Source organism: Haliaeetus albicilla, chromosome 18, assembly GCF_947461875.1.
Source record: "Haliaeetus albicilla chromosome 18, bHalAlb1.1, whole genome shotgun sequence".
NCBI lineage: Eukaryota > Metazoa > Chordata > Aves > Accipitriformes > Accipitridae > Haliaeetus > Haliaeetus albicilla.
Window position 1 is genome coordinate 10,637,162 of NC_091500.1, and position 18,888 is coordinate 10,656,049.

General features: G+C 36.4%; 1 protein-coding gene across 9 annotated transcripts in view; it reads left to right on the forward strand.

Annotated features, from left to right (window-relative positions):
* PUM2 (pumilio RNA binding family member 2) overlaps nucleotides 1-18,888 on the forward strand; it is a 71,392-nt gene that overhangs the window by 18,723 nt on the left and 33,781 nt on the right. For 7 of the 9 annotated variants that reach the window (XM_069805715.1, XM_069805713.1, XM_069805718.1 and 4 more), the window contains exons 2-8: nucleotides 4,524-4,592; nucleotides 10,690-10,795; nucleotides 11,100-11,287; nucleotides 11,920-12,092; nucleotides 15,295-15,565; nucleotides 15,859-15,952; nucleotides 17,772-17,897. In XM_069805715.1, the coding sequence (XP_069661816.1) occupies nucleotides 4,542-4,592; nucleotides 10,690-10,795; nucleotides 11,100-11,287; nucleotides 11,920-12,092; nucleotides 15,295-15,565; nucleotides 15,859-15,952; nucleotides 17,772-17,897 (1,009 nt within the window). In that variant the 5' untranslated portion in view covers nucleotides 4,524-4,541. The remainder of the gene's footprint in view (nucleotides 1-4,523; nucleotides 4,593-10,689; nucleotides 10,796-11,099; nucleotides 11,288-11,919; nucleotides 12,093-15,294; nucleotides 15,566-15,858; nucleotides 15,953-17,771; nucleotides 17,898-18,888) is intronic. The other 2 variants (XM_069805710.1, XM_069805712.1) reach the window with 1 other exon arrangement.

An 18,888-nucleotide genomic window follows, 5' to 3' on the forward strand; every position in this document is an offset into this window, starting at 1 on the left:
AGGCATATATCATACACAAGAAGATAAATGTTGCAGAAGAGCCACCCCTGTAGCAAACTACTAAAAAGGTATTTTACATTAAAGCATTCAGCAAAATAAAGAAAAAAGCTCAAGCATTTGCAATGTGAACAGAAGCTTCCTTTTATTTCCAATCACAGTACTGTCATTGCCAGGTGTTTTGTGTTGAATTTATGGCCTAATACCACAACTTCAACTTCAAAATATGTTGTTGTTCTTTTCTTTGTCAGGGTGGTTCAAATATTCACCTGGGAGGGGTGGGATGAGATTTGAAATTTCTTCATGCAGGAGAAGTGTCTTTACCTCTTTCTGGTTAGCTGGTTTAACCACTTCTGATTTTAAAAATGAAATCTTCGTGTATCTTTTTTTGTTGTTGTTGTGGTTTTATTATTATTATTTTCCAACTTTTTTCAAAGAAGGGGCTGATCTTTGCTTTTGCAAGGAAATGGTTAGAAGCTTATTTCTGGCAGGATTTGGGGTTATTGAAGAGAGGACTTCTCCATAGGTCTGGATCTAGGTGCCTGGATTCCAGAAATGGGATATTATTTTAAGCAGTGTTTCTTGTGGTAATCCTAGATGACTATCCAGTCAACAGTCTGCTTCCTGAACTCTGTCCTGAGTTATGCCAGGACATGGTTTCATGTTACTGGCTTATCATCTATCTGCCACTAAGCAGGTATTCCTATTCCACCTTGCTCCAGACCAATTTCTCCTTGTTGCTTTCCCCATGTCAAATCTAGTGGTCTTACTGCTGGGGTGTTTTAGCAAAGTGGAAGGTGTCCCTGCCCATGGCAGGGGGCTTGGAACTAGATGATCTTTAAGGTCCCTTCCAGCCCAAACCATTGATGATTCTATTCTGGTGAAATTCTCATGCACAGAAAAAGAAGGAAGAAATTCTGAATCAAACCTTTTACTTGATGATTACCGAGTTCATTGCAAGGGGAGTGGTAAAAGCTATTAGGGGAAGGATGGAAGGACTGTCCCATTTGTCAGTAGCTGGCTAGATGTGCTCAGCTCTGTCACGAACTCAGTTTATTTGTTGAACATTCCAGCATTCAGTATTGAGGATTATCTTGTGGGCATGGCATGAGGTAGCAGTGAAATACAGAAAGAAGTGAGATAACTACTCTTACTAGGAGTTTTGACAGAGTAAAGGAAGGTTTTTGCGTAGGACTCTAGATTTAAAATAAATTATTTTGTGAATTTCAAGGGGAGAGTGTAAACTTTAGGAAGGAGGAGTCTACTAAAAAATTATAATTTTGTTTTTACTCTGTGTTAAAATATAATTCCTAATGGTGTGATGAAAAATGAACTAATACATACTGGTATGTTGTATCCAGTTTCTGTGGAATGGGGAAAAGATCAGAATTTTCTATCAGGATGTCAAAGCGGAAAAGTTCATGGGTATGCTTAAACAGTTCTATCTGTTTAACAGCAGCGTGTGAGGAATTCTTATACCTAAAGACTGCTTTGGTGTGTAGTATCCATTTGTGCATAATTTGGGGGCCCTGTGGAATGATCTGATGTGTATCAGAAGTGTGGAACCATTGCTACCTTCCCTTAGTTGGAAAGGCTTATTAGCAGTCAACTCATGAAAACTGAGGTTAGATCTAGCAGCTAATCCCAAAAGCAGGTAGGTGGTAAACAGAGAAAGAGGAGTCTTCAGAGTGATTGTGGGGTGAGGGGGGGGGGGGGGAAGATATAATCAGCCAAAACTGGGAAAAAACTGTAAATATTGAGCAGTATGATTCATAGGCCTCTTTTTTGATTTATGAATTATTCCAGATGACAGAGAATGAATAAAAATAGATAAATTCTTTTTTGAATGTTCTGAATTTGAGGTAAAAAAAGTATATATTAAAGATGTTTATTTCTGGAGCATATGAATTGGGTGAATATTGGCCTTGAATTAGAGAAGATAAAACTTCCTGGTAATACGGATAATCCTAACCAAAGTTTCTCCTTCAAGGAGAGGGTATGTCTTTATATGTAGTAGATGTAGCTTGGTTGTCATTATTCTGGATGTTTTCTTCTGTTGTAGTGATAGGGCTAGCATTGAAAAAAGCAGATCTTCAGAAGATATTAGTGCTGCCTGTATTTTCTCCAATCTGTAAACTGATCTGTGAAACATGTATTCATGATACGGGACAGGATTTTCTGGGCTGCTGTTCTTGATGGAAACAGAAATGGAGACCCTCTTTGTTACAGTAAAAGGACTGTATTGTTTCTCTTGCTGCTGATAGCAATAGATAAGACTAACTTAAATTTCATGTTTGTAAGAAAGGGGCCCGTGGGCAAAATCAGTGTTCAGTGTGCTAAAGTTTATTTACAGTTTCAGAAAATTTCAGCTTCTTAGAGTTGACTCTGAACTGCTTGGGGTGGGGGTGGGGTGGGGGGGGTGAGTTAGCTGTGCTATTACCCTGATTCTTGGATTGTCTTTTCTTAGAGACTTGGGAGTGTGTGTGGCTATGTTTTTGAACTTTGCTGAATTGGGAAAAATAAGCATTTGGTATTAGGTCTTGCAGCACGCACACACAAAAAAAACCCCAAACCAAACACCACAACCCAACCCCACTGGGGGGGGGGAGGAAGACACTAACAAACAAACAAAAAAAACCCCACAACCAAAAAACTTCAACATCTTTCAAGCTTGGCTGTTTCTATCTAACAGTGATTTGGGTAGTGTTCATGGCAAATATAGTTGGCAAGCATTAGGTACAAATTTTCTTTAGAGATACTGTTAGATCAAAACCACCTTTAGAGACAGAAGTATCTTATTTACTATTTGATTGTAATTGAAACTGAAGTACATGACTTCATCATGGGGAGTGGCTTATGGTAAGATAATCAACTCTCTCAAACATCTGTAGAAGAAATTCTGTTTTCAGAAACTGTGATATCCAAAATCAGAAGTCTTCAAAATTTGAATTTCGGATTTTTCTTTTTAAATAATTCCTATTCTACACTTAATTTTTCTGTGTGCATGCACAAAGATTTTATTATCCTTCAGAGGTAATAAAAAAAGAGCTTCTTTCATATATATTATAAATAATCTATTTTTTTAATTAATTTGAAAAAAGTCTTTAGCTTTTTTAAGGATACATGAAAATCTGCTTTCACTTTTTGAAAGAATAAAATCAACCTGATTGACTTAAATGTCGGCATCACTGGAAAAAAGGTCAAGGTGCATTTTTTTTAAGATCCACCGGTCCCCTAATTCACTGAATTTGAAAATATGAAACTAAATTTGCTCTGCAATAGCTCACTGAAATTGTTGGGGATTGGTTTCAGAATCCATCTTAACTAAAATATTGTTCTTTCTGAGGGAATATTTCTTTGAGCTGTGAAGTTTCTTTCTCAAAACTACAGAGACACTCAACCTCAGAAGTTAATGGCTTATAATGATTATGGGGTGATAACAATATATTGAGAGTAGAATTTTGAGAATAGAACATCTATTGACAGGTATTTAACACTTTACAAATGCTAAGAAAAAACTGGAATTTTGCTCCAGAATATTAAAAGCACAAGACTGTTTCTTTGCCTGATGTTTGAGTCTTTTTTGAAAAGTGATTGTAACGTGTTATCAGCTGTATGGAGTAACTTCATTTTGTTTTATTTGTTAATAAAAGTATGGGTTTGCTTGGCGAAATTAACTCCTCAGGAGAGACTAGTATTGGGATGGAAACTTTAATTTTACTTTGAACTTGAATAACTTTACCATTTTGCCATGCTGCATCTCACTGTTGAGAAAGAAAGGAAGGGGAGAAACAACTCTGAATTTCCCTTTTTTTATTTGTTTTTCTAAGCTTGTCATGGCTTTGAAAATTCCTTGTGGAAACCATTTTCTCAGGAAAGAGTGCACCCAGTGCATTGTGCCTGCACACTGTGGAAAAGGAGGTGGTTTGTTGCAGCAGCAGCTCTTGCTTTAGTAATATACCTTTCATATTTATGACAAACAAAAAAAGACAACACACAGAGAAGGAAGAGTGCTATTTCCTGGAAGAAAGCACAAGAAATTGTGATAATGCACTCAATTACAAGATTTCAAAAGCAACGCGTTGCTAGTAGTTTTTGTGACCTGTCTTATGAGCTTTTCTTTGTTTGCTGCTAAGTGTACTCATTAACATTGTGTGCAACAGATCATCTCCTTTCCAAAGGATATTTTGTCTCCAAATCTCTAATTTCACTTTTTTCTGCATTTGTTGAAATGTAATATTGGTCATTGTTTCCATAGTGATTGATATCCATCCGGATATATGAAGATTAAAATTTTAAAGTGTCTCGGGATTTATTGCATGTTACTATATTAGCATGGTTCATTAAATTGGTCACTAACTGTATCTGTTCACGAAATATAAACTCATGTTCAGCCTAGATTGAGTAGCAAATTTTGTGTGTGCTTTCAGTTGTCAGAAATCTTGTGGAGTATTACAAACTCAACTTTTGAAAATATATTTGACTAATGGATCGCTCTTTTGTTCCTCCCCCCCCTCCCCCTACAGGTTCGATCTGTGGATGAGATGAATCATGAGTTTCAAGCTCTTGCCCTAGAATCTCGGGGAATGGGAGAGGTAATTATTGAGAGCTGAAAATCCAGTTGGTGGTTTGGAAATGTTGATACAATTTAGTAAGGCTTAAATAATATGACATGAAGCAAAGAGCTTCTCTTAAGACTAAATTGACTTTTCAGACAACCAAAGATTTCTGTTCTATGGTGAAGATAAACTAAGTGCTTTGCAGGGACACTGGGGTGGTTGTTGACTGGATCTACTGTGTTACCGTGTCAGTCTATTATATGACTGATACTCTTGGGGAAGTGACAGTGTAATTTGTTTGAAAGTTTGTGCAAGTCTATGAAATGAGGCATGTTTTCGGTGTCACTGCATCTAAGCTAGTGAAACAATTGCTTAGTAACTCTGAGAAGCCAGGGAGACTGGGATCTGAAAAATGTTTGGCTCCAGAAAAAGTGAAACTGGCATACCCTAGCAGAAATGTGTGGTAATTTACTTTTTTTTTTTAACTGGTAATTACTCCTTAAAAGAAGATTTTAACCAGGGTGAAGAGTGCTATTATATAATTTAGCTAGCGGGAAGAAGGACTTTTTTGGTTGGTTTGGTTTGTTTGGGTTTTTTTAAGTCAGTGTATTTTGTGGGGGGTGGAATTGAAGATCATAGAGGATGACTTAGCTCCTTCAAAAGCAGTTCCCTGAACTGTTTAGAAAGTAATCAACATGCATTAAGGTTACTGACAGGACATGGTAATGAAATAAATTCACTAATCCTTTTGTCTTGCTGGATATTTACCTAATTCAGTTGATAGTTGAACCAGTGACAATATTTCAGCTTAACTTTCTTAAAATGGTGATAGGACTGTGATCTCTACAGAAACCATAAATTACTGATGAAAAAAAATGCCATGTTCTAGTTGCTGAATGTTTCTGGGCTGACACATGGCTGTTCTTACTTGATTCTTTTTTATTTTACTTTAATGAAGCATTTAACCAATCAGTTGGCTTTTCAGCAATTTTTGCTTCATCCAGGGTTCTATGTTGACTTTCTTGAACCATCTTCTATTTGAAAAAGCAGTAAGTGATGAAGCCCTGTTCTTTAGTAAGCTGAGTAGCCACATTGGATATGCTTGCTTCTCCCTGCCCCTCCCCAGCTCTTAAAACTCCTTTTGAAAGGTAAAGGTGTTAGTAAGGTATCTGTGATAGTACCAACAGTGTGATAGAGTGGGTGGGTAAAACTCCTATTGGTGTTTGTTCTTTTGCCGCCCGTGAAGTACTCTGAAAGATTGGAAGAAGTGAAAGTGAAGGATGATACAAATGCCCTGGAATTAAATTGATATATATATGACTACTCGTACAGATCTTCGTTTTAGGTTATCTCAGGTTGAGGGAGATATTTCTGCATGACTATGATTTTGTTTTCATGGTATTCTGTGGATCTGCGAAGATGTTTTAAAAAAAAAAAAAAGACAACGAGAAAACCACACACAAAAAGTCAAGAGTTCTGGTACAGTTATATAGTATCAGAAATTCATACTATATTGTGACCCTGCACGTATTAGGTTATTACATCTTTCATTTCAATGGAGTCTTTCAGGTATCTTGAGGTAATACAGGTTCACATAGCTAGGTTGACTTACTCGGTAATTTTCTTAATGTATTGTACAACAATAAAGTAGTTCTGGAATAGGTTCCATAGCTGTTATAACCTTGGTTTTGGTCATAACCTTCCAAAATATTAAAGGATATGTCCTCATAAATACCCTTGTAAGCTAGAATCAGTAGTCATATGTTCTTACGTGCTGCCCTCTGTCTACTTTGAAAGGTGTGAATCGGAATCGTAGAATGGTTTGGGTTGGAAGGGACCTTAAAGATCATCTCGTTCCAACCCACCTGCCATGGGCAGGGACACCTTCCACTAGACCAGGTTGCTCAAAGCCCCATCCAACCTGGCCTTGGACACTGCCAGGGATGGGGCAGCCACAGCTTCTCTGGGCAACCTGTTCCAGTGCCTCACCATCCTCACAGTGAAGAACTTCATCTTTACATCTACTCTAAATATACCCTCTTTCAGGGTAGAAAGGGAGGTCATGTCACGTGATCTGCTTCTAGCTATTGGGAAGTTGTTCTCTTCCTCATTTTCTCTGTCTGGATAGATTTTTCTCAGAAGTGAAACTAATTTCTTGTTCATAATTGTAATCCTTCTTGGTCTTTTTTTCCTGACTGGCAATCAATACTTGGCATTAGGAGGCTGTTAAGGCTTACTTTTCACATCATTACTAAAATCAAGACTGTCTGTGAATCCTCAAGCAAGTATCTCTTCCATGTGCTAATGTAAAGGAATATAGTACGAAATCTGTTTTCGTTGTACTATAACACATTTTGGAAATAATACGTACTGGAAATGCTTCTGTTAAGCTATCCATCTGAGCTGCATTCAGATGGAGCATGGTATCAGTATCCGGAATAGGGCAGCATAACATGAGCCAGATGTACTGTTTCCTTGATCTGTTTCTGTCTTGCAATTCTTTGTTAATTTATTCTGTAAAGAAACAGACTAGTTTTATTAGCAAGAGATCTGCTGCATTGCAGGCATCATTCTCTAAATGTCTCCTAAAATTTTAGCTGTTAGATTGGTTAAACACAGATAATGCTTCCAGCTCCAGTTCCCAAAAGCTATCATGACCCTTAAGGTCATGATAATATTCTGAAGAAATACTGACACATGGTGCTATTTCTCTTCTCTAGGCATCTGTTGTTTGCTATTTCAGGGCCAGCACAGTGGGCTTCAGGACCTTTAGTGTGACCTACTACAGGCATACATAAAATTAATTGCCAAACAGAATATAAAACTAAATCTTTTTTTTTTTATAATTTCTATTCTTATAGAAACTTAAAAGGTCAAAGCGTGCACAAATTTCATTTCTGGGGACAGTGTATCCATTTCTGGGGTCAAAACTTCATTTGGAGAAATTGTAGAATGCTCTGTAGGAACGACTTCTGATCTTAAAAATAAATTAATAATTAAAAAAATCCTTAACTTAAGAGCCAGTAATTAAGATTGCAGTTACTTATCAGAGAGCTGGTTAAGAGGCAGCTTTAGCATAATTGGTTATTATCTATGCATAGAAAAGGGCTTTGTTTATCTGGCAGATAACAGGGATCAGTGCGGATACTGAAAAAGACACTTTTTAGCATGCTGTTGGAAAAGCTTAGTAAGAAATACGGCAACCTTTTTCCATTATTTTGAATTAGGATTGGATGTATCTTTATAAAGTTTCTTTTTTATTGGATTAAATGCAGGAAATACTGAGCAAAATGCATGTTATCACGATGATTTTTAGCTACTTGTAATAATTTGTGATGACTTCTTGATTAACTCTTTTTCCGTAGAAGTAATCAAGTGGGGGTTTTCCTTGTCTGTTCAAGAGGAACACGCTTGTTTTTCTGAAAAGTACTTTTTTTTTTTGTAGTTCCACAGTGAAATAGTTGACAGCTGCTAGGGCTGCTCATTTATATGGCAATCTAATAGCTAAAGCATCTCTTTAAAAAGAGCATAGTGTATGTCATATCCATCATCTGTCAAGAATAAGTAAATAATAAATTAAATCACTGGCCCTCAGGGAGGTGCAAAATTGTAAACTTTAAAAAGTTCCATTTATTTAAATATTTGAGGGACTTCTTTGTTGTGTAGAAATTTTAATGAAATTTTTTTCTGTAAATCTGTTTGAACTTCAATAGGATACAGGTTACGTTTAGCTTCTTGAGGTATAGATGATGCATTATGTTTTGTGTTAAAAATATTCTATTTTCTTTGTGTACCAGAGTACATGAAGGCCTCAAGCAGTTGTATATATCTGTTTGGAATTTGAGAGTATTTACTTTAAAAAAAACAAACCAGCAAACCTAAAGAAAACCCCAGACAACAACAACAACAAAGAACCCCAAACAACAACAACAAAATCCTCCCCAAACAACCTGTACTTTTGCAGTGCGCATTATTGCTGCTTTCTACCAGTGGACAGTTTTTTTCCTTGGATAGAAATCTTGTGAATGAGTTTTGAAACCAAAACCGGTACTGCAGCATGTTCTGCTCTAAATTTGCATGTTGTTCTTAACATTGTGTTGTCTGAACACCTGTCTGATAGTGGAATTTACTAATTTCAGGGTAAGCATATTTTAAGGTGATGCTTATTTTATGACACCCAAGATACTGCTTGATCTGTTTTATTCTGACAAGGTTGTGTTAGGTTGTGACACCTTGACTTCTGTATTGCTCATAGCTCTCATCTCAGCTGGACGCATATTTGAACTTGTATTAGACTGTATTTAAAATAAAATACGATTCTCTTTCTCAAAACCTAGGTTTCATAGACATCATGAAATGCTTGCTTTCTATTCTATCACTATCCTACAAAATGAAAAATAAGTAGTATTGCAAACTTGTTACAACATAAAGCTAAAAAGGATTAATAGATTGCATAGGCTGATCTGAATTTTATAATCTTTTGCTTTTAGTCGAACCACAGTTAGAAGATTCCATTAATCTATTTCTCTGTCCTCTGATGGCTAATGTCATGCCTTAAATTCGGGGTAAACTTAATATCCTGGTGCTTCCAAAGTATGTTTGGTTGACATCAGGTGATGATTCTCCCATGCATTGAGAAAGTGGGCATCTCTGTCAGGGCAGAGTGTAACACTCTTGCAAGCATAATACTCTCCTATAGTTTTGTTGAGGTTTGGCTATTTATCATCCTCCACCCTGAGCCCTTGTGTGTTAATGAATTTGTGTAAGGAACCCAGGATTTCAGTAGGTTTGCTAGTCAAAATACTTTGTTTCTGGTAAGAGCTTTGGACAGCACAGAAAAACAGCAATCAGCAATCCTTAAGTTACTCCAGAGGAGCTCTCATCACCTCTGTTTCAGTGTTAATATTGTGGCCTGTTAATTGCAATCTTACCCTCTTCTCTAAGCTGTTTTCATGAGCTCTTTCAATACTACATGAAGAAATACCTAGAAAAATACTCTTTTTAGTAGTTTCATCAAGGCTCATACTAAGCAGCTGTGAAGTTCAGAAGGATTTTTTAGTTGCTTACCAGGAGAATCAAAGCTCTAGAACATACTTGTTTGTTGCAAACAAAGCTTTATCAGATTACATTTGTTTTCTAAATTCACAAAATCTAAAATTTTAAAGTGAAAGTTGTATTTTGCAAAATTTGATGGATTACAATGCTGTCTACAGAGCTCTTCCCAATTTGTTTTGCAAGTTGTTTTCATTGCAGTTTCAGTTGATGGACCTTGTAAAGGATGTAATACATAGTCTGAAAATACAAGTTTTTAATTGCATATTCAAGAGAAAATGTCATATGCAGAGTTTGGCAGTTTTACTGCTACCGATGGGAGAAGTTAGAGAAATAAAGTAACAGTAGTAAAATGTAAAAAGAATGCTGACATTTGAGGTAGTTTTGTGCGGTGCTTCTGTCATGTCATACTCAGTCTTCTGTCCTTGAAGACAGTACAAGAAGTGATATTGATCTGACTTGAAACTTTCTGCTTTAGAAGTAGTAATGAAAAAAAATCGTATAGCTGAATGAAATCATTGGTACATGGAACTTCAAATTTGAATGTCACAGATTTGTAATCGGCAGATCCCTATGGTCTAAAGGAGCTGACTTGCCACCATGTGTTTTAGTCGCCTTCTAAAATTTGCAGCGTGATTCGTTTCTGAGTAAACATAATGTTACAATGAACTGCTGCTGTTTCTGGTTATCATGATAGTATTAATTAAAGGCCAAGCTTTTGAGTGAACACAGAAAGAAGGCAGTGTTAGTTAAAGTTTCAGAGAAGATTAACTCGGTTTAACACAGGGATTAATTTGATTAGCTTTTTTCACAGCTGTTTCTATATTCTGTATATCTCCCTTATAACTTCAGAATCTCAGTCTGGTTGGGGTCATTTGAGCAATTTCTTTATACAGCATCAGCTTCAGTAACAACATAAATTTTAAGTGTTTATAATTATTCCTTGGCAATGAGTGCTTCCTTATGTAACGCTGACTTTAGTATCTAAAATTAATTACTTGCATATCCTTTTAATAGTATTGCTAATTTTTGCCCATTTATAAGCCTATTTTAAATAAAACCGTTTTCTCTTTTGGAACAGCTTTTACCTGCCAAAAAGTTTTGGGAACCTGATGATTCAGCAAAAGATGGACAAAAAGGGATATTCCTTGGTGATGAGTGGAGAGAGACTGCATGGGGAACTCCTCGTGAGTGATTCATATATATGTATTGAAAAATCAGTCGTGTTTACTAAATGTTCTTTCAAAGTAAATTAGTATTATAAATTTTAATTGTTTATTGAATTTCATTTTCCTTCAAGTTTAATTGTGAAACTGTATCCTACACTGGTGGTTGTGTGCCAATAACACTTTTTGAAACTGGGATGTGGATTTTTTTATTGAATTTAATTTTGGTCCTGTTTAATATCGCCTCTGTAATGAATTGCAAAAACCGTACAAGTTATATTTTAAAAAAATACAATAGTTTTATTTATTTGTTTGTTTTTAACAGACCATTCTATGTCCCAACCTATTATGGTACAGAGAAAGCCTGGACAGGGTTTTCATGGAAACAGTGAAGTAAATGCTGTATTGTCTCCGCGATCAGAAAGTGGTGGCCTTGGAGTGAGCATGGTAGAATATGTGTTAAGTTCCTCTCCAGCTGATAAATTGGATTCCCGGTTTAGGAAAGGAGCTTTTGTAAGTAATGCAGTGTGTTAAGCTTGCCTAGTCACCTACTACGGTCTTACTGTCTTATATGGTTGTATTTTCTACTCTATTTGTCCATTTTCCTTTTTTAACTCTTCTCTTTAGAAGTGTGTAGTTGCTATCTGTCTGTCTGTCTTGGTTGGAGTGGGCAGAAGAGGGAAGTGGTTTGGGAATCTTGACTGAATAGCTGTCTTAAAAAAGTACTTTCCTAACACCTTTAAATAAAGATAGGAAAAAGATTGCAAATAATTTAAAATGTGTGATGGGCTTTATTCTAGATCTTCCTATTCTATGTTTCCATATGGGTTTGTTTTGTACTAGATGTTTTAACCTTATAAAATAAACTTTATCTAATTTGAAGTGTTACTGCTTTAACAGCACCGCTATAGTTAAGGTTGAGTTAGCTCTTCCATTATAAATCTTGGCATTCCTTTTCACATTTTGGCAGTTATTAACTGCATTTGGTTGAAACTTGATGACCAAGTTACCCACCAAATGCAATTTCATTGAATACAAACTGTTTGTATTGTTTACGTTCGCTGTAGTGTAGAATTAGGTCACCTTGTGGTGCTCCTATTGTGTTCTGTTCAATATTCAGAATCAAACAGATTCTTTTTCCTCAGGGCACTAGAGATGCTGAAACAGATGGACCTGAGAAAGGAGATCAGAAAGGCAAGGCTTCTCCATTTGAGGAGGACAAAAACAGAGATCTTAAACAAGGAGATGATGAGGATGTTACTAAAATAAATGGCAGAGGTTTGCCAAATGGAATGGATGCCGATTGCAAAGATTTTAAGTAAGCTTTTAACTGTTTCTCAAGAAGACGAGCATGTCTCTTAAGGGCATTATTACAGTTCCGGTTTGTGTGTCAGCTTTAAACATTACCCAGCTGCAGACTGATTCTTCCTACCTCACGTCCTCCCTTTCCCACTGTGCCACATGTTTCTTAGGATGTCATTAATGTGTGTGTCACTTCTCATGAGACAAATTCATCTTAATATAGTAATTATTCAAAGTAAATGGGTACCTTCAAAATGTGGTGGATTAGAGGGATGAATACTTTAACCCTTTTAATTTCAAACTAAATTCCTTTCTCTCTCTGCTTCTTTTTAATACTCTATAACTTTTGCATCTGATTGTTGTTGTAGAGAGTAAGTCCTACAGAATTTTAATCTTCCTTCTAATTTTGCTAGTGGATACCACAGCTTAACACAATTATTTCCCCCCCAAAAGTCTTGATAGAAACCATTTATTTGACTAAGGAGAAACAATGTATTTCCCTATTCACCTAGTTAAATGTCATCTATTCACAATATGGAATGGTGTTGTGGTTTGGTTGTTTACTTAGGGGGAAAAAAAATTGAACCAAGCTTGAGCTTTTGAACTGTGAACTCCTATATGACAGCACAGCCAGACGTTTTTTTCCTAATACTAAGCTGCATTTTAAATTGGGTATTTTTAAAGGAATAATCTTTGTTTTTTAAATGACTGTGATGCATTTGTAACTGTCATACAGAAGAATTAACAAGATCAGAAAACTAGATTGCTGCTCATAAATTTGTATTAATGTGATGAACATGACCGAATAGTTGTGGTTTCATTAGTTCATAATTGAACAAGTATATTAAAATGCATGTTTAAATCCCATACGTAAGTATTTCCTACCCTTTAAAAAATGTATTTACCTGAGGCTTAGGAGGGATTCTTCAAATCTATTTTTCAAGACATATTATTGAAAAGAATATAATACCAAGCACATCTGAGAGCTCAAATTAGCTCCGTTCGGATGCATGCTGCCATACGCACAATAAACAAAGTTACCTTCAATATTAGATGTGGAAAATGCAGATTAAATTTTGTCCTGCTTTTCTTTACCAGTATCTGCTTCAATTTTGAAATAGTTGCTTGTGTAGTACCTTTTGTGTTATTTAAAGAGAGAAATTTTTAAAAAATACGCAAGTGCAAAAAAGCATCCAAAGCCAGTAAGTGTCTTAAAAAAAGAAAATCCATCTAATTTAAATGGTCTGTGTAAAGTGGTGGTATAAAGCCCTCCAAACAGAGGTTTATAATTGAAGTATTGACACAACTTTAACTATAGCAACAGAACAGCACCAATATAAGGAGCAACTTATATTAGGTAAACATAAGTATTAACAAAAAAACTTTGTCCTGTCCTCCTCCTCATATTTTTATTGTACTTGCAGCTTTTTTTTAAACTAAAATATGTACTGAAATAACTGCCTTTTTTCCTTTTGTTCTTCACTTTGTTGATACTGTATGTCACTTGGGAAGAATAAGGGGTATTAAATGGCTTCAAACTCAAGTTTTGTACATTGAGCAAGACATGTTTGCTAGCTAGGATACTTAGATGGTAGCCAGTATGTTATAGATGATTGTCATGAGGTTGGTTGTTACATTAAAATAATCCAGTGTAACTGTTTTATCTTTGAAGTATTTTGTCCAAAGTAATAGATCATACAGTATTGTTGAATAAACTCACTAAAAGATTGCTTTCTAGCTACACAGTCTTTAGGGTTGGAATCAGCGAATACCAAAGTTCTAGCAGATTTTTTTGCATTAATCTTGTGCTTCAGTGAGGAACAGATATACTTCAACTTTGGAGCCCTGAAGAGGGAGGAGAACAGGTAGTACTAAGGCTGTGTCTCTATCCTAGAATTAGCAGTGTACCATACTGGTCTGGCAGTGTACTGCTCGACTAAGTGTAGTTTCATCCTGCAAGATGGCATTTTGTATCTGAGCCCAGTTATCATAAATAAAGCAAACTTAACTGGAAATTGTCTGTTTCCTGAGAAACAATACGTAATTATCGAGTTCTACCAACACAATAATGCTGTTAAGGGATCATAGATTCTGTCACACAACTCCTTCCTAATAGTTGACTTAAATTTTTGCCAGTAAAAATTGATAGTCCAAACAATGTGGCCTGACACAGAAGGTGAAGTACTGCTCCAAATTAAGGTACCCTGAATCTAACCAAATACAGGGTTGGGAATCTGTTTAGGATGTGAATCTGTTGACATCTCTCTTGAGTTGTTTGTCTGTAGGTGTCTATAGCTGCATAGATATTCCCCTGTAGTCAGTGGGGATTTAGTCAATATGGCTGGTGGAGATGAGAACAATTAATCTTTCACCCTGAAGTAAACACCTAGTGACTGGTCAGTTGAGTTGCTGTCTAGGCTCTGTCAATGGTATTGACTAGATTTTCACTGCTTCTGATGGGAATTTAAACTCTAGTGCACTTAGAGATGTGTAAGTGTAGCTATCTACATCTCAGTCACCACCAGCCCCTCATATTTAGAAATTGAACTTTCAGGTGTTTAGCATAGTAAACAATTTCCAGCTCTGTATCTGTCTTACTGTCAACAGAAATAAAACACACATGTTTTCCTCCATCCTGAAGATTTTCTTCTGGAACAACAGGCTATATTTATTCTTGGAAATAAATAATTCTTGGAAACTGGGACAGAATCAATGCGATTATATTACGAACACTTTTTTTCTCCTGACCAATCATCTGGTATAGTGTAGTCTATTAAATGAGTTGTGTAGGAAATGAAGTGTTGTAGTCAAATGCTAAATGAGGCAGTTGTTAGTCCATTTTACTTAAGGTAAAAAATGTATTGTTTGCTTTTGAGATGTAAAAGATACTTGCTATATTGTATGTTTGTCTTTGCCAGTTGAAGTTTTATTGTCTCTTTCTCTCTCCTTTGGTGTGAGATGCAGTTAGGCATTTCCTTTTTTCTTTTTCTCTCTTTTTTTTTTTAATTTCTCTTCAGTAAGTTTTCTCATAATTCCTGTTGTTCCCAAAATGCAATAAAGAGCCATCCCAAAAGTTACAGGTGACCACAGTTCACTCCATTTCACTCACAACAGCTTCAAAGATGAGTTTGTTTTTCTCAGTGATTTGAAGAGCTGTATAATCTTAAAGTTTAAAAAAATAAATAGAATTATGCCTATCTTGAATTTCTTCTAAACAGTCGTACCCCTGGAAGTCGACAAGCCTCCCCAACAGAAGTAGCTGAACGCTTGGGCCCCAATCCCAGCACCACAGAAGGATTAGGTCCACTTCCCAATCCTACAGCCCACAAGCCTCTGGTAGAAGAATTCTCAAATCCAGAAAATCAGAATCTAGATGCCATGGAACAAGTCGGTCTTGATTCTCTACAGTTTGACTATCCTGGCAATCAGGTACAAATGGACTCTTCAGGAGCTACTGTAGGACTCTTTGACTACAATTCTCAGCAGCAGGTTAGTACTGGACTTGAAAACATGGCAAATTGGTCCTTTAAGTTGTGTGTCATCCTCTTCGATAATCCATCATTTAAGCATATGATACATTTGATTTTGTTTTGTCTGTGACTTAGTCAAAGGCAAATAAATGTATATTTAATCTAGAAGAATATTGGTGCATAATTTTATAGTTTGGTAACTTATTAGGATAGAATCTTGGTTTAAAATCTTTTTCTGTAAGTAAATCCCAGTATGTTATAGCCCTGAGTTTTGAAAACTGAAATACATCTTTTTTTTATCTTTTCCAATAGCTTTTCCAGAGGACTAATGCTCTGACTGTTCAACAGTTAACAGCAGCCCAGCAGCAGCAATACGCACTGGCTGCAGCTCAGCAGCCCCACATAGGTGAGGTTTTTGTAAAGTATAGCAGGCATCCCTGGCAAAAGTGGGTGTGTTGCTTTGGTATAATCCTTTCAGTTTTACCCATGGTATTCCAATTCAAATAGATACTGATCAATTGGCCCATTTTAGCAGTTCTCCTGAAAACTGCTCAGAATGACTGAATAAGGCTGTCCTCTCCTTAGAGAAAGTTTTCTATTGTGTAAATTTTTGCCTGCTTCGAACTGTTGCTCACAAAGAAATAAAAATTATTTTTGCTTGTGTAGCACAATAGTTGAATTTCGATGGGAGAAAAAGTAAAAGCTTTCCTGCTATAAGTAGTGATAGAAACACTAGCTTTATTTACTAAAATAACAAAAATAGACAGTTCTGTTATTCTGTTGCAGTTCAGTATTTTTGATAATCCAGTTAAAAACCACTGTATAGTAGGATTTTAAAATCAGACTTTTGTGTTAATTCATTCTTCCTTGTTAATGGGACCTTTTAAGCAGATAGCTCTTTATTCTTGTTGGGTACCTTTCTCTGTGATGGAATTAATTCTTTAGCAAGTACTTTTTTCTGTCTCTTTAAAGTAATCCAGTGAATTAAAGACAAAGTTCTTTGTGTGCTGGCAACTCAACAAGGAGGCTATAATTCAGTGACAACAGTTTTATCTGCCTCTGGGGAAGCTGTGTGTTTAGGGTGAGGGAGGTTGAAACTCACATGGAAGCGATTCGTTATTTAAGGAAGGAGCTCCTCAGATTATGACACTGTAGGGCAGATTTAAAGATTCCTGTCCTTCCCACTCTCCACCACTAGGTTGTTGAGGTGTGTGCACCTATCTCCTTCCTCTTCATCGGGAAAAGAGTTCTCAGGATCAGAAGGGCAGACAGAAATAGAAAGCAGCATCTCCAAAGGGATGTGTCCATATTCTCCTGCAATATGGTGACAGTTGTGTTTTCCCACCAGCTTGTTTAGCTAGATTGTGAGGTCTGTGCGAATCCACAAGTCCTGTCTTTGGCTTCTACAGTGCAGAGAAGTCCCTACTGTGTATAAAGTGCTGACTGAGCAGTCAGCTGTATCTTGCCCCTTTGAAATGCAGCCTCTTCTGATATGTATATTAATAGAAATTTAGCAAGAAGCCTTCTATTTGGAAGGAGGAACATAGCTTGATGTGCTATGCTTGCTGGACCAGTTGCCGCTTCAGTGTTGGAGAAAGTACATGAACCTGACTGACAGGGGAAACTCTGGGTAACAATGCTTTGTTTGACTGAGTTTCTTCAGTTGTCTCCTTCCATTATGATCCTTTATATCAAATTTGGATTCTTGAAAGTAAGATTAGCATCCCATAACTGGCTGTTTAAAACCTAGGTATCCAATTCAAACTACCTGGTTAGATTCCCCCCCCCCCCCCCCCCCCCCCCTATTGTCAGTGAAAAGAGATTTGTATCTCTAGCAGGTGATTCATTCTATCTGGCAGATTCACTTAAGACACTAGATGATTTGTCTGATACAGATTTAGTTGTAAGACTAGTGTAACTTTTAGATAGTTAAAACTGGACAAGGTCAACTCCACTTAGAATAATCCCTTCTATATAAGGGTGGGTAGATATATATGAGAGAAATTTCCTTGGAGTCTGTAGATCCAGCAAAACAAAGCTGTTGGGCCTTGCGATTAGTAAGAAAAGACTGGTGAGAAGACATAGAAGTGATGATTTTTGTAATGGTGTACCTGCTCTTAGAAACTTCAAAAGTACAAGCAGTTCTGATTTTAACAGATATAGTTTGAATATGACGATGCTTGCTAAGTATGTTAGCTATAATTAAACTCTGTTTATTACTGTAGCAGGCGTATTCTCAGCAGGCTTGGCTCCAGCTGCTTTTGTGCCAAACCCATACATTATCAGTGCTGCTCCTCCAGGTACTGACCCATACACTGCAGCTGGATTAGCTGCAGCAGCTACCCTAGCAGGTAACTGAACACTTTCTAGTGTCTATCTTGATAATTTTACTGAACAAAATTAGAAAAAAGCTGAAATCCATTCTGTTTATTCTCTGTAAATGTATTTCTAGGAAGGAGGGACTTCTAGGAAAATTAATATTGTGTTTTTGAAAATTTTCACTAAAACGTAAAGAGATTCAGTTTCTGTTATATGTGGATTCTGAGTATTTCTTTCCACTGGACTTTTATATACAACAGTTAGGTTTCTTCTGTTCTAAAAATATTTATCCTTAATAAGGTTTCATCTGACATTAGTAGTATGTATTGTTTTCGAAAGATGAGATAGCTAGCCTTTCCTTGTATGTTTTTACTTGGTGCATTAATTTTCTAATTCCAGGTTTTCTCATTCCCAGTGGGCATGAGAATAAAGATGACCTCCAGCGTGCTAAAAGGCCCAGACAACAGATAAACCCCAAGCCCAGGAAAATATCTTAAAAAGTTAATAGGTATCACTGTGAAACAACACTACTGAGTATTTAAGTCCCAGCTAGAGCTCAGACCTGAGCATAGCATTTTGAAAAAAATCTTCTTATCTACAGTTGGTGGTTTCACAGGAAAGGCAGTAGAAAGAACTAAAATATATGTATATGTAATGCATTATGTGTACAATACAATGACATAGAGAGCTCACTTCTCTACAGATTCTTTATCAATAGACTGGAAGAGGTAAATGTGCTCACTCTGAAGAGCGTGATGTGGTAGGCAGGGGAGGGAAAGGCAATAGTTGTGTTTATGAGCAAGGGAAGCATACAGAAAGGAGGAATAATAGATGATCAAAGTCTCAGTGTATCTCTATCAGGAGAATGAACTTGGTTCATTCTGTGGTGTTCTGAAGTGATCTTTTTTCCAACTATGGAAGCTTTTGAGTGTTCTTTGGTATACAAGCTTTGATTACTTTAAGTTTTTTCTTTGTCACCGGAGTCTCACAAGGGTGTTTATTTTTTTCATAGAGAAGGTATGG